Below are 15391 nucleotides of genomic sequence, written 5' to 3'. Positions count from 1 at the left end.
TCAGTCTACACTGGGCTTATGAGGTTTCTTGATTGGAAGGACAGTGACTTTAGAGCGTGGACGCAAAGGTGGGAGGCAGGGCTAGGTGACCAGGTCTACATATTTGCACAGATAGACCACTGGGCACTCACAAGGGCTGCCAGTCTGAGTAAGCATCATTGTTTTTGTGAACTCAAAGGTCCAGATTTTATAGAAGCCAGCAGCTCCAAGGAATTTGCAAGTGTTTTTTTTTTTTTTTTCTTGTAACAAGTTTCTGCAAGATATTGCAGCAGAGCTTTTGTGCCTTTTCAATAGACAGTCTGGATGTCATCAGTCAGAAGTACAATAACCTTCTTCAAAGAAAGTAAACAAGTTTTTGAACCTCCAGGAAGTTGAGTCCAAGTCAGTTTGCATCTACAACTGAGGTCTTCAAGAAGAGATGCTGGATGACAGGACACAAATGAAGGGTGAAGAAGGCATTATTCAGGTCCAGGAAGGTGTACCAGCAGGCTTTGGTGGCAGAAAACTGATGCATTTGGTGGGTGATTGTGGTAGCACTGTCAGCTCTGAAATCTTGAGTTGACTTTATAGATAGGAGCGGTGTATTTTTTAGCATTTTGGCAGTCTATACTGTTTATTTGGGAGACCCTGATGGAGCTGGAGGGGATAGAGAAACCTTGGAGAAAAGGTGCTGGTTGTTTGGCAAAATCTGTCATTAGAGCCTCCTGGAAAATAGTGGGAGATTTCTTAACCCCTTGTGGAAATTGAGTCCAAGGGAATTGCATCTTGTTTTAGGATTCTCCCCATTGAAGGGGCTTATTGCAGCAACTTGCAAGCAAATGAAGGCATCTTCTAAATCTGGACATGTAAACCAGGTGGCATCTGGCGGTAACAGTCCAAAAAGGATATGTGACTGTGTTATTGGTGGCAGGGAGATATTGTTCAAGGTGATTAGTAGTCTATCAGGCTGATGTGTGACTATATGTCTCTTTGTACTTCCACAACATCTGAGAGCAGTGGAGGTCACAGTGCAGTGGCACGGTTGATGGCCAGGTCCAGAGGGGAGTCTCTAGTTAATACCTGTGAGAGGAAAGATCTCAGAACTTCAGGATTTCAGGTATCTGTCCAGCTGATATAGGCATAATCTTTCCCTCAGGGAACAGTCAAACTGAAAGTCAGGTTTAAATGAGAGAGGGGCTGACTGTCTTGGTGCAACAGAGATTTTAATTTAGGCTGTAAATTTGCAGAAGGGGAGAAAAGCAAGAGTCCCAGTTACCCCAGTGATGGATTTCTCAAATTGTTAAGTGGAAGGAAATTACAATATTAAGGATTGCAAATGCTCTTTAAGTGAAGGCAAAATTTTAAAATGCTCTATACTTTATTGAGTAGACTTTTAATAAGGGATTATAGTAAGAAATTGTGTTCAGTTATCCTGGAGTCACAGAATAAAGCACTGCTAATTGTAAAATTTGTTCACAGACATTTTAAAATGTGACTTTGAGTGACTATATGAATTTTGGGTTAAAATAAATTGAAATGCTGTTTGATTTTAGTTTAATTTATCTTATTATATTTTCACTGTTAATAATGACCATAAGCAGATGCAGTGTTCAAATTGCAGGTAGGTAACCCTCAAAGAAGTTGATGAAGAAGACATTACAGTCAGATTCATAAGGGGTAACTGAGGCAGAGAAGGAATAAGTTAGGGATATAGTTCAGTGGCGTAAACACCTGCCTGACAAGTACAAGGTCCTGAGTTCTACTCCCAGTACCAGAAACACATACACACACACACACACACACACACACACACACAGAGAGAGAGAGAGAGAGAGAGAGAGAGAGAGAGAGAGAGAGGGAGAGAGAGGAGTATGAATTTTATTTGAGTTTCAGCCCACGTTTACCTGCATTGTTTGGTGCAATACAAATTCTTTTTTGCTTTTTTTCCTGACGAATTTAGCTTTCATGTATTTGTTTATTATTTCTAATCAAGAAGGTGATTTTCACTGTATCTCCTTTCCACTGTCCAAAATTTTGCTAACTTTTATAAAATTCTTGTTACTTTTTAGGTTTACAATCTTTAAAAAATATTAAAAATCAAATATAACTTTATTAATACTTTAAGAGGAAAAAAAATCTAAGCATGTTATTTACCTGAATTGCTTTACTTGGAAATGTATTTGTAGATATTTTTAGGCTTTTTGTAAATGTCAGTTTATCTGTTAAAGGCATGAATATCTACCCATAGTGGTGGTACTGTGTGTGTGTGTGTGTGTGTGTGTGTGTGTGTGTGTGTGTTGTAGTGTGTGTGTCTATGTGTGTATGCAGCTGTGCAAGGGTGTGTTGTTCTTTCTTCCTTTCTCAGGAATGTGTGTGAAGGGGACACCATGGGGGCATATAAAGCACAGAAGAAGAAAATTATCACGATGTAGGGTAAAGAGTACCAGCTTCACAGAAGAGACCCAGGACTGGACTTACTTTACTGGGATTATGAATTTTGGACTAAATAAAATTGAGATGTTTTGAGAAAAATCCATGGTATAAGGTTTCCTGTGTTGCTGTTGGCACTGTGAAATGTGGATGTGTGTATTAAACTAAAAATGGAGACAGCTTTAATACAGAGGGAACTTTGTTCACTTACATTTCTATACATTATCATTACAGAAAGCTTCTCTTTCCACCTCCTTTTTAAAAGAAAAGCCCCCCAGATGCAGGAGAATTGAAGAAAAATATACCAATAATAATCACAGTCACATAACAATAGATCTTCGAAGACTATAATCCTGACAGACAGAGCAGATTTAAACTGGTGTATTCATAGTTTGGGAATATAAAACTATTTAATAGAAATTTTCATGTGGCTGTAAAATTTTATTAGATTTCAAGTGTGAGGTAAACTTTTCCCGGCTGACAGTCTCCACCTAATTTCTTTTAAGAACGAAAAACTTTGCTGCTTAAATATCACTTTCATGATTAGATTATATACTCCTCCTTACCTTCCTAAAAACTGAAAGAAAAAGAAACATGAATAACATGATAATGCTGGTGAGTCACATGACCACATTAACTCTCCCCCCATCTCAGCATCCTTTTTGAAGAGCAGATTCTCTTGAAAACTACACCAAAGAGAGCAGAGCCCCCTGCACTGAGTGGTGCTAGTCAAAGACCTGCTCAGTAAAATCCTCCTCGCAGTGCAGCCTTGGTGCCTCACTCAGAGCCTGTTATGACCCCACTCAGCGTCTCCAACAGCTGGGGAGCTTTGGTGCTCCATGAGGCATGAGCTGAGGCCTGCACAGCATGCTCTATCTAGTTGCTTGGCCTTGGTGCACCACCCAGAACCTGGGAGAATCCCGCCCGGCAACCCTGTGGAGATTCAGAGTGCCATGTTGCGGGGGCTGAAGATCCACCCAGCGTACTCCCCCATTTCAGGAGCCTTTGAGTGTCACTAGGGACCTGGTAAGGACTGCCTAATGACGCTCACACAACAGAGGTAACTCCCTGCCCTGTGGACAGACATCCTCAACTCAGGGAGCAAGTGAGACTTGCATTTAGCTTCCTGAGGGCAAACAGGAAGTGATAAAACAAAAGAGCAAAGTGCAGTCTGTAACCTCCAGCCCGCCCCAAACAGGCCCAGGAGACAGGGACATAGAAGGACATGTGAGCCACACACCTGAAACTTCTGAAATGGGAGCAACTGAAGTAAAGAAACAACTCCAGGAAGCTGTAGGGAGCTCAGATCAGAAATAATCTCCTAGGTAAAAGAAAAAATAATAAATGTAACAAAAGAAATGTTGGACACATTTAAAGAATATATAGTTAAAAAAATTGGGGAGCGCTGAAAAAGGATGGAAACCTTAAATGAACCATATGAGAAAGAAATAGAATGCATGAAACAGATTCAAAGAGCTATCCAGGAAATCAAAAATTCCACTGAAAGCTGGCAAAACCACCTCAATGCATGTGAAGATAGACGTTTAGACATTGAAGACAAGATTACAGAGAGTGAGTATTGTTTCCCTAGTATAAGAAACTGAAAGAGTAAATAAGATCCAAAATCTTCAGTAAGTATTTTGAAGGGTAACAGACTGCTTAAAGGGGAAAAATAACTCAGGGAAAAGGGGGGAAAAAAAGGAAGGGAAAAGAAAAAAAGATAAAAATTTGTTTATACACACTTAAGATAGCTAAGATGAGTACACAGCTAGTTCTGTTAGTTCTTGGAACAAAACAGCTAGTATTCATAGAATTAGATCAATTTTGCATGTTTATATCTGGTAATCTGAGTAACTCTTTTACAGATAACTATGTAAACAAACTTAATTATGTTCCTACCACCTTGTTTTGAAAGTCTATATTGGTATTGTTTTGGGCTCTTCATTATTGTTATTTTTTGTCTCTTTTGATTCTTGTTTTTCTTGTATTTTTTTCCCTCTATACAGAAAGTATAGATGTACATGTATAGACTTATATATGCGTAGATCTTCTGCTAAAGACTTTACAAGAATTGATTTTATTACATGTCATGGTATCAACACCTACTTTGAAGAAAATGAGACACTAGAGTAGCCATTGCTGATTTTCTGACATCTTGTTTTAAAGTCCAACAATGCCTTTTTTTCTTTGTTTTGGTTGGTTTTAGGCTGTTTTCAATTCTTTGATTTCACTATGTGTGAAGGTATGGATGGCTGTTTTGCAGAGAAGAGACATTATGGTAACCATTGTTGATTTTCCTATTGCCTGGTTTTGAATGCCTATAATGCTTCCATTCTTTTATGTTTATGAATTTTATACTATTTTGTTTTGTTTGAATTCGTTGTGTGTGAAGATATGGACAACTGTTTCAAAGAAAACAAGAGACATTATGGTAGCCACTGTTGATTTCCTGTTGTCTTGTTTTGAAATCCTGCGTTGCTTGCATTGTTTTGTTCTGATCTGCTTTGTTCTGTATTGTTTTGTTTTACTCTCTTTAAAATACAAAAAGAAAACTATACCAAAGAAACATTTCTTCACAAAAAAATATATGTAGGTGTCGCTTTCTCAAATAAGGGCTTCTGCAGCAGGTTTGCTGTGGTCTGTGTAATGCACGACCTCTTCCAGAAGTCAGCAGGACCTTTCTGGAGTATTTTAACTCTCACTTTCCTCAGTCCACTGTCAACTGGCCGCTGTCCTGTGGATATTAAATTGTGGTGGCAGGACACGTGAGGCATTGCTTTAATTATAACATTGACAATGGAGCAAATTGAGATCCAGTGTATTAATTCCTTTGGAAAAAATTGAAATAGTCTTCGCAGTTGGTTTTCTAGGACTTCAAGTTGATTTTAAGAGCTTTCTTAAAGAGTGTGCGTGTGTTTTAAAATTTCGCCTTGCATTGTGGCAAAGCTTTGGTATGCATGGGTCACAGGCTTCGAAACTTTATGGTTGCTGTTTTTGTTTAAGCAAAGTAATATCTTTCAGAGTCCTTTATTTTTATTTCATAGCCCTTTAATGCCTCTCTGTTGTCCTCCTGGTGTCATAGAAATCCCTTCATTTGTCATTCAAAGCACTCTACTCTCTGACACCAATGTACTTTGTAATTTGTCTGTTAGGGTTTTCCTACAAAAATTCTTCCTTCCTTCCAAAAACAGTTATGCTTAGCATACTCCACAATCTTTTCAAGTCTCTCCCCTCCTCTGCCTTTAGTGTTACTAGCCTTGCCTTCAGGACTATACTAAAATCCCTTTTGTATGCACCTTAACCCATGGACCCAGCTGTTTTATCCTCTGTACTTCTCAGTCCTGACCTGGTCACTGAGAGGCAGTTTACTATCAACTGATCATGGGCATTTGGTCTAGGTTTATTTCATTGACCTGCTCCTGAAGTGTAAGAGTTTTGTACTTCTTTCTTCTTTCCTTGCATTCTTTTTTTCTGACATTATAAGATCTGTATCTTCAAATATAAAGAGTTATATCTTCTTTTTGTTACTGTCTTCTATCTACTATGTAACTAGTGTTTTTATTCTCTGCTGTTCAGTCCCACTGGAATGCAAGTTACCAAAGGAGTCAGGAGGCTTGCAAAGGTTCTCAGGGGCTCACAGGGCAGCCAGCTGGGCTCTGGAGCCAATGTTCCTGACCAGTGACCCATGTGGTCTCATGGAGTTTGGCAATGACTCCCTTTTTATTATTTGTAATTTTACTTCCTTCTCAATGGGGTTTGGCTGCGTGGACCACTTGTTCCTTGGATGTTTCACTTCTCTTAGATTCTGTGACACCCCTTTCTCTCTCCTCCCCTGAACCCCAGCTCAGTTCTTTCCTACTCGCCTTCCTCTAACACTTGGACCCAAGTTTGTCATCATCTGTTTCCCGTGCTTTCTGGACCATCCTCTGTAATCACACAAACATTCGTGCACCCACCCCCAGGCATCATTCTGTGGATGTCATTTGGCCTCCAAGGACACAACACATCTAAAATTTAACTTGTTTTCATCTCAGTCCTCATCCGTTTCCCTTTACTTCAGTTGCCCTGCATTTCTCTTAGTTGTGTTGCCATCATCTAGTCTGTTAATGCACTGAGAGTAATGTCCACTGTGCCTAGCCCAGTAGCCTCACCCTGTTTATCTACTAAGCATCCCTAAAAGTGTTTACAGAGTTTTCTTTCTCACTATCTTTGCCCTTGTGCGATACCTCACCATACCCGGTGGGATATTTCATAGTCCAGTGGCTCTCAAATTTTAGTATACATCAAAATTAAAATGTAAATGGTTAGGACCCAATTCTAGCAATTCTGATTCAGCAAGTCTAGGGATAGTCTCTTAAAATTGAAGTATTAATCGTGTGTTTTTCTGAGAAAATCTTCATCCCTTCTCTAAAAGAGAGAAAATGTTGGGTAACGTTATGATGATGGACACATGATATACATCTGTTAGTTTTTACAGAATGAACAATAATAAAGGTGAAAAGTAGTATAAATTATCTACTCTGAGAAACAATACTGTGACAGTGTTGATTCATTTATAGCAACTGCACAGCATCCTGCAGGATTTTGACAGTGGGATGTTTGTGCTTGTATTGGGTTGGGGCGTATTGTTACTGTCTATGGCTTCTGAAACTAGTCTCAAAATTAAGTGTGTATTTTGAAAACAATTATACACATGTTAGCACATTTAAGCTATCTAGTGAATTAGCCAACTCTGCAGTATTGTACTTCTTACTGTATAACGCATCCCATCTGCCACATAGCACTCTTTCTCACTGCAGTAGAATGTCTGTTAAACATGGAATGGAGAGAATTGTGACCTACACAAGAGTTACAGATCCAAATTCCACCGAAGGAAACTAGTTCAGTTCAAGGAGAGGTTTCACACGAGGTGTTGAATCGCCTCAACGTAATAATTATGGCCCTGAAGTTGCTGTCCACAGCCAGTTGCTCTATGAAGACAATTTTCCATCCTGCCGTTCTTGGCCATTCTTGGGAAATTTTCCTTGGCCCTGCAATCTCACTGAGGCACCCGTGTTTCTATCACAGGATTCCTCCACCAGCTAAGTATGGCGGCCGGCACACAGTGACTATGATTCCTGGAGATGACATTGGGCCTGAACTCATGATGCGTGTCAAGAGTGTGTTCCAATGTGCATGTGTGCCTGTGGACTTTGAGGAGGTACGTGTGACCACCACATCTGGTGAGGAGGAGATTCATAATGCCATCATGGCAGTGCGTCGAAACTCTGTGGCTTTATCTGGTGGTGAAACACTATTCTGCCTAAATGGTTATGTTTTGATCTGCGCTGTTTCGCTGTTATGCCCTCTTTTATCTCAATCTCCACTCCATTATTTACTTTTTTATTTTTATCCGTTTAATTAAAGGGAAAAAATAGCAGGATATATTATAGTAACCCACTTTGACTTTCTATTATCTCAATTTGAAGCCCTGTATTACTCTCACCATCTTGTTTTTGACTGATGTTCCCCTATTCTGTTTTGCTGGATAGTATCAGGTTCAAAAGTTTAGGCATCAGCTGTGAAGATAATGAGATTCATTATAACGCCCATTCTCGTTGACTTTTATCTACTTTTGAACACCTACAATGTCTCCAATGGTTTGGTTTTGTCGGTTTTGTTCTTTACTGTTTTGTTCAATTGTATTATAACTAATGATATAGGCAATTCTATTAGAGATAGCAGGAGGCATTATGGTAACCATTGTTGATCACCTTGTATTATGTTTTTACATTATCTATTATGTCCACCCTTTTGACTTGACCTATTCTGATCGGTTATGTCACACTTGGTTTTACTCTCTTCCAAAAAAGCAATAAGAACCGTGGGAGCAATGAAACCCAAAATGTGTAATAGTCATTATACAAAAGAGAGGAAAAGAAAGTGCTCTAAACTATATAACTGCATGTATATTTAAGTGTATAAGATAGAAAATGATATCACAGAGTTTTATTGGATCATTGAACAGAACTGTTTGCAGTATCATTGTTGGAATGTCCACTCAACAAGCTTTAATTTTGTGACTTGAACAATTATTTCTAAGATGGCAATATGTAATCCATTAACTAGTGATTTCCTACTGTTCATTTTTTTCTTCTGTAAATCTGTATAACTTGTACCCTTTCACTGTTTTTTTTTCTTTTCTCCTTAAATAAAATTAAAAAAAAAAAAGAAAAGAAACTCTGTGGCTTTAAAGGGCAGCATTAAAACTGACCACACCAAGCCACCTTCTCACAAATCCTACAACAACTTGCTGCGCACCACCCTGGACCTCTATGCCAATGTTACCCATTTCAAGAACCTGCCGAATGTGGACACTCACCACCAGGGCATAGACATCTTGGTCATACGGGACAACACGGAGGGTGAGTACAGCAACCTGGAGCACGAAAGTGTGAAAGGCGTGATCGAGAGCCTAAAGATCATCACGAAGGCCAAGTCTCTGCGCATTGCGGAGTACGCCTTCCAGCTGGCGCAGAACATGGGGCGCAGAAAAGTTACAGCTGTGCACAAGGCCAACATCATGAAGCTGGGAGACGGACTCTTTCTCGAGTGCTGCAGGGAGGTGGCGTCCCACTATCTTCAGGTCGCCTTAGAGACCATGATTGTGGACAATGCTACCATGCAGCTGGTGACCTGGCCTCAACAGTTTGACGTCATGCTGATGCCCAATCTTTATGGTAACATCGTCACCAGCATCTGCACAGGGTTGGTGGGGGGCTCAGGCCTTGTACCTTCAGCCAACTATGGCTGCTTGTGCGCAGTGTTTGAGACAGCTACTAGGCAGTTGAACAAGAATCCAGCGGACTGGAACTGGGTCAATTCGACTGCCATACTACTGGCGAGCTCATTATGCTGGATTACCTCTGCCTGCACTCCCACGCCGCCACAATTCACGCTGCGGTCTTGGCATCCTTGGGCAATAAAAATATTCAAACACCAGACATCAGAGGCTAGGGTTCCATGATGGAAATTATTCGACATATTATTGAACATCCGATATGCCAATTAAATGATTGGTCCTTGGAAACCATTATCACTGAAAGGTCTTTCTGTTCTGTTCTTGTTGCTGCCTGCCCTTAAAAGCCTCACCAGCTTGGCTAATGTGTCCCCCAAAATATGCCATCTGCTGTGGGGCAACAGGTGTGTGAGTGAACCAAGACTGATCTTTTCCCATTAAATTAAAATGCCATAACATTGCTTATTTAAATTAGCCAAATAGATTGCATTGTAAGTAAATCAAGGACTCTCTGCCCTTTATTTAATCAACAATTCTCACCTACCTATGTTAGGACACACTGACTAAATCAGAGCTGTTTGTGGAGGACAAGGGCTTTTCCAGAACCTGGCTCACTGACACCCAAGTGGTGAAAACTCAGCAGCCCAGCGCAAGAGAAGTCTGGCTTTTCTCTAGAAGTTATTAATGAGTTAATTAGTGTGGTGCATCCTGCCTGCAACATACACACCACAGCTTTATTAATAAACAATGTAATGCAAAGCGGGGCTGTCACAGACTGCTTCTGTGCCTCCCTCGGGGTTCCAGGCCTGGTGTTTTTTAGGAGATTTTGATTAGGAATTTTTCTGGGCTTCTTTTTCACATACAAAAATGGGCCCTGTAACTCTCCTGTAGGGAGACTCTTGAAGTTCTTGGAGCTGGACTCAGCTGTGTAGGAATCAGATCTCTTTATAACACTGGGCCACATTTCCTTGCTGAACAGATAAAACCATGGATATTGTAAACTCTATACTCAGTGCCTTGGTAGATGCTTCTGTCATGATTTGAAAGAATATGTGTGGAAAAACAAAGTATGCTACTCTAATATGAGCATTTGCCAACCTGTTCATATATTGGATTTATATTATTTTGAAGATATTCATTCGGGAACAAAAATAATTTTATTCCTTGGACATTTTGTTATTCAAAAGTTAAAAAAAAACAATTATAAAATCTTACAGCAGTTTTCTCGGGACAACTTGCCTGTGGGTAGAAGTAACATTGAGGAAACCAGTGAATACTATGTTTTGGAAACCTGTTTGTCAAATATGACCTTTAGATCTCACCATGGTTCGTATATTAGGAGTTGAAGACATTCTTCTTGGACCATAAAAAGTTCCTGTGCTCTCCACAAAGTCCTAACTTAGTCTGATTATCTTGATTCCACCTGTGCTAATTATATATGAAGTCAGGGCCAGGGTTGGAAATCCGAAAGCTAGTTGGATGGGGTTTAGCTTGAGAAGTAAGTGACCATATTCAACTTATGTAGAATTCTTTAGAAAAATAATCAGGAAAGAATCAAGTATAATATCATCACTATAGTCCGGTTATTGGATGGGTGGATAACCATCAGCAAGGAAGGATTTCCCCAACCCATGTAGCCCCCACCTTGGGCTAATCTAGAACTGTGTCAGTGGTGTGGTCTGACTAATGGACCGGGAACATATCACACCCTGAAGTCCTTTGTCCCCAGGGCCAACTAATCCACACAGCCTTAACTCACACTGCCTACTCTCAATCCTTTCTCTCATGACTGGGAAAATTTGTTTATGGCACAGCCACAGATGGTGGCTCAACTGTCAGCTTCTGTTGAACAATGGAAGTGTATAGTTTAGTTCAACTGAAATTTCCCTTCCTGTTAAAAATGTCCACTTACAGAATCTCGCACTGCTCTTGTAAAATGGAAAAAGTTCTTGGATCAGACTTCTGTTCTTGGATCAGACTTCTCCTTGTAAGCCACAGTGGAATTGTCCACTTCTGTTGTTAGACCCCTACTTAACTGTGAGTCACGTATTATTTTTCCCAGTCCTTCCTAGTCCTTAGGAGAATGACTATACATAAACATAAGTAGTGCATGCTTGGTGATGTGTAATTAAAAAATAAATTCCTTGGCTCATCCTGCCTCCTTCTTCTTAGATCTAAAGTGAGATGATCAGTGAGTTCACTTTGCAGGGTTGTTTGTTGAGACAGAGAAAGTAAATAAGTTTGCCAGCATTGCGGCTGTGACCTGGGGAATGCTTGATGTGCTTTTGAAAGCACTGATGTAGCTGTGCAGGAGGCCATCTGGTGTGTCTGTCCTCAGGAGTGGTCATTTATTTTCATCCACCTCCCCCTTGTAATATGTGTCCCCACCCGTGGAAATTCAGGGGAAGTGGACTGGAGCCACCAGAATTATGTTTTCAATGGTAACTAAATGCCAGCAAACAGTATTGCTTTATGCTGGGCAATGAGGAAAGCACACACCAGTTATCTTAAGAACGATTGGTCTAGTGCTGATAAGAAGGATTAATTGTGCATTGTCTGAGCAGATACCATGGATGATGAAGGCAGCGCCCGTACAGTGACAAGGCAACTTTGAAAATGTTTATCCGCTCACAGTTTCTTTGGGGCTTTGGGGTTACACCGGCTGTGGTTTTCAGGTTTCAGAATTGTGCCTGTCAGTGCACAGCACTTCGCAGCTGTGGAGAGAAATGCAGCTTCAGAAGAGGAAGAAGAGAAGACATAAAACTCTTCAGTGTGTCCATGAAGCCATCTACCTGGGAGAGGCAGCAAGGTGCTACAGAAAGATGAAGATGAGAACAGCAAGTTTGATGAGGAAGAAACTAAAGAAAAAGCCCCAGTATGCAGATACACAAGAGATATTCTAGCCAAAAGTGCAAAAAAGTTAAGCTAGATATAGAAGACTCAACACCATCATCAACATGAAAATCTCAAGAATTCTTAACAAAGAAAAAAAAATCCCCAAACAAAGAACTTAGTCCTGTAGACGACATTGTAACAAAAGTGTAGAAAGTAAGCGTCCAGGTGGTTTTCTTCCCACAGTGTGAGCCCTGTGGAAGGACTGTGGGAAGAGCTGCTTCCAGATGCTTGACTAGGGTGATAGTTTCTCTAGCATCGGAAGAAGTCTCAGCAGGGGGTAGAACACTGGCCTGATGTGGGAGGACCCAGGTTCTTTCATCTCCAGTGCGACACTCCCCTAACGTGTTTACACAGTTTGGTCAAATTTTCTTTCTTATTTCAATTCTGTAGAAGTTATGAGGCTTAGCATTTAGATGTGGCCTTTTAGAAAGCAGAATGAGAATTCTCCTACCATGTTTTATCAGTGTGGTGAGGTACCATGCCAAATTTATAGTTTCTAAAATGTTCGGTTTCTAAAGATGAAATCTCACCCTTTGCTTGGCTTCAAGTGTTTGTGGGAGGTTTGCATAGGACAGTGATAGCAGTGGTCAGACCTGGACATGGTGGGAAGATTAGGATATACACATGGAATAAACTGAGTATTTTAATAACAGGAAAAGTATAAATAAAATTGTTATATTATCTATACATACCATTCAGAAACATACTCATAAAGAACACTGGGTGAACTACATTATTTATTATAGATTATTGGCTTACAACCAACTTCTCCTAGGGAGAAAAGTGTCTTATTAAATGTCCTTATTCTCTCTTCTTTTCATTTCTCAAATCCAGCAATCTCTCTGTTTACCCCAATAGCTCCCTTCTCATTAACCTCCTTCACATTAGAAACTTCCCAGTTTCTCTTACTGTAGATACAGCCTTGCAAGTCATGTTCTGCCTGGAGTTTAGTAGCCTTCAATCTATTTTCATGCAAGGCACACAGCGTGATATTTCTGAAAGTAAGTAAAATCTTGTCACTTCCATTCTTAAAATCCTCTTCTAAGGGCTTCCCTTTGTCCTTTAGAGAAAGTCAGCTGAGCTCACACATCTCTGTATGGCTTGGCAATAAGGGGATAGAGCCAAACAACACTAGAGCCTCAGAACTTGAGACAGAGACAGCTTTTCATTTATACTCAGGATATGAAAAGAAAAGAGGATCAGCAGGGGAGAAAGGAGAGGGAGGAACAAAGGAAAGAATGATGGGTGATGGGAAGAAGGGGTCTCCTTAGAGGACCCTTTGGCATAAAGGATGAAGGAAAGAAAGGCTGTTAGTGCTTTAGGACACTAACAGTGTCACTGTTAGTGCTTTAGGACTGGGAGAAATAACATTCTAATTCAGTGATGGCAAATCATTTAGAGACCCAGTGCCCAAACTACAACCCTAAATGCACTGATGTGTCACACAGTGCCAACACTGCAATTAAAGTCTAATGAGTTATGGCTTGTGACATCATCACCAGGCGCTGCTACTCCTTTCTGAGCCTGTGCATGGCCTCTGTGTGTGCTGGGTGCTCAGATGTTAGGGTCAAGCTGGAAGAACTTGGCTCGCGTGCCCGCAGAGATGGCATTGTGACTCATTCCCGTAAGTTTGCCACCACTGGTCTAATGGTTTGCAGAAACTCTCCTGTCTTCTCTAAAGAATACTAAAGCCTCATGGCAGTACAGCAGGTGGTGGAAGGTTGTTTGCAGTTTGCAAAGATTTCTGTAGTCCTTTTGTTGTATAATTTCATCTGTGCCACATTTATTAATTTACTTTGCTTTACTTATGGTTCTTGTGTTACAATCAACAGGAAGCACAAGTTGTCTGAAGTTTCCCTTAATTATTTTTTTTTTTCTCAGTAGGACTGTCTTGGCTACAGCTTTATAAATCACGAAGTCAGTCAAATGCTGTAGCTGAATCTCAGCTCTGTGACATAAGAGCTGGGTAGTACTCAGTAAGCTGTGTAACTTCGCTGACTGCGGGTTTTCTCATTTTTCAGATAAGTGTAAATGTCTACCTTCATAGGATCACTGTGAACATCAGATAAAATTTCTTTGTTTATTGCTACATAACAAAGCACCCCAAAATTTAGTGGTTTAGAAAAAGGGATTAATGGGCATGTGATTCTGTGGAATAAGCAGGCTGTTATTAGTTGGGGTGTTGGGGTTGCTGGAAGACCCAAAATGCCTGTGGCCACGTGGCTGATGATTGTAGGAATGACTGTTCATGTGGAGCCTCTGCTTTTCTCTGTGTGGCCTTCTGAGGAGGCTGTGTTGGCCTGTTTGCAGCAGGACACCTGATTTCTAAGGAGCAAGGGCAGTAAGTTGCTCAGTACCATTGGTTCTGCCTTCCATTGGTAACATAAGCAATGAAGGCAGAGCAGATTGAGTGAGGGCCATGCACTCCACCTCGCCATGGGACAGTGAGAGGATCACACTGCAAAGGAGCCTAAGGAGTAGGAAACAGAATTGTGTCCTGTGGGAAGCATGGTCTCCACCACAGTAATGTATCTAGATCTCTCCTCACAGTATCTTCCATGTGGGAACTGCTTAGTCAGTGACATCTGTTAGCACTGTGGACCTTTTGCTCTTCTATTTTAACCTAGCTTCTGCCCCTTTATGTGTCTCATAGGTTGATTCCCCTCATTCTAACTCATTTCTTCTGTACTTATACCTTTCAAGGACTACATAGAAGGTTGTCTAACCAGCTTCAAATTTAATCTCTTGCATTTCATACTTTATCTTGTATTAATTATTCATCTATGTGAATTTAATCTTAATAAATTATACAGTCTTTGAGGTTCTGAAACACAGTTACGCCAATGTCCTGGATCTTGTATTACCCACTACAGCGCTTGTATAGTTGGTAAAATTTCGTAATTAAACATATCAAATGAGAACAAAAATACTAGTAATAATAGGACTTATTGTGTGTATTATGTATCTTACATTTTTTTCCATGCTTTCCATTTATTAGCCATTTTTTCTAGTTCTCAGCATTAACTCTATTAAATGATTATTCTAGCAGTCCTCATCTCATAGAGGAGAAAGCAGAGGGGAGCAGTTTGAAGAAATCAGCCTGAAGTCTCACAGCTAACAGGAAGCAAATCCAGATGAGGTCGCACTGATTCCACTGACTGCAGAAGCCAGTGTGTAAGTGGTGAGGGGCGTTTTGGAAGAATGAGTGTTTACACATGGTGCTGTTTTCATACTTCATGTGAAAGCGGGTCAGCTTTCAGTTGTAGATCAACGTTTCTTCCTGGAAATAACCCTATAAATTCACTGAAC

General features: G+C 40.4%; 1 protein-coding gene across 4 annotated transcripts in view; it reads left to right on the top strand.

The window, feature by feature from the left end:
• Window positions 1–15391, top strand: part of LOC100725615 (protein kinase C-binding protein NELL1) — a 625998-nt gene that overhangs the window by 494353 nt on the left and 116254 nt on the right. Inside the window, exon 15 of one of the 4 annotated variants that reach the window (XM_063256794.1) lies at window positions 7477–7660. The exons of the other annotated variants lie outside the window; for them this stretch is intronic. Within the exon in view, the coding sequence (XP_063112864.1) occupies window positions 7477–7517 (41 nt within the window). The 3' untranslated portion in view covers window positions 7518–7660. Of the gene's footprint in view, window positions 1–7476; window positions 7661–15391 lie in introns of those variants that run through there. 4 annotated transcript variants of the gene reach the window in all.

Source organism: Cavia porcellus, unplaced genomic scaffold, assembly GCF_034190915.1.
Source record: "Cavia porcellus strain 051 isolate PalLab524CR breed Dunkin Hartley unplaced genomic scaffold, mCavPor4.1 scaffold_9, whole genome shotgun sequence".
In the NCBI taxonomy this organism is placed as follows: domain Eukaryota; kingdom Metazoa; phylum Chordata; class Mammalia; order Rodentia; family Caviidae; genus Cavia; species Cavia porcellus.
This window is presented reverse-complemented; position numbering and strand designations above follow the sequence as displayed.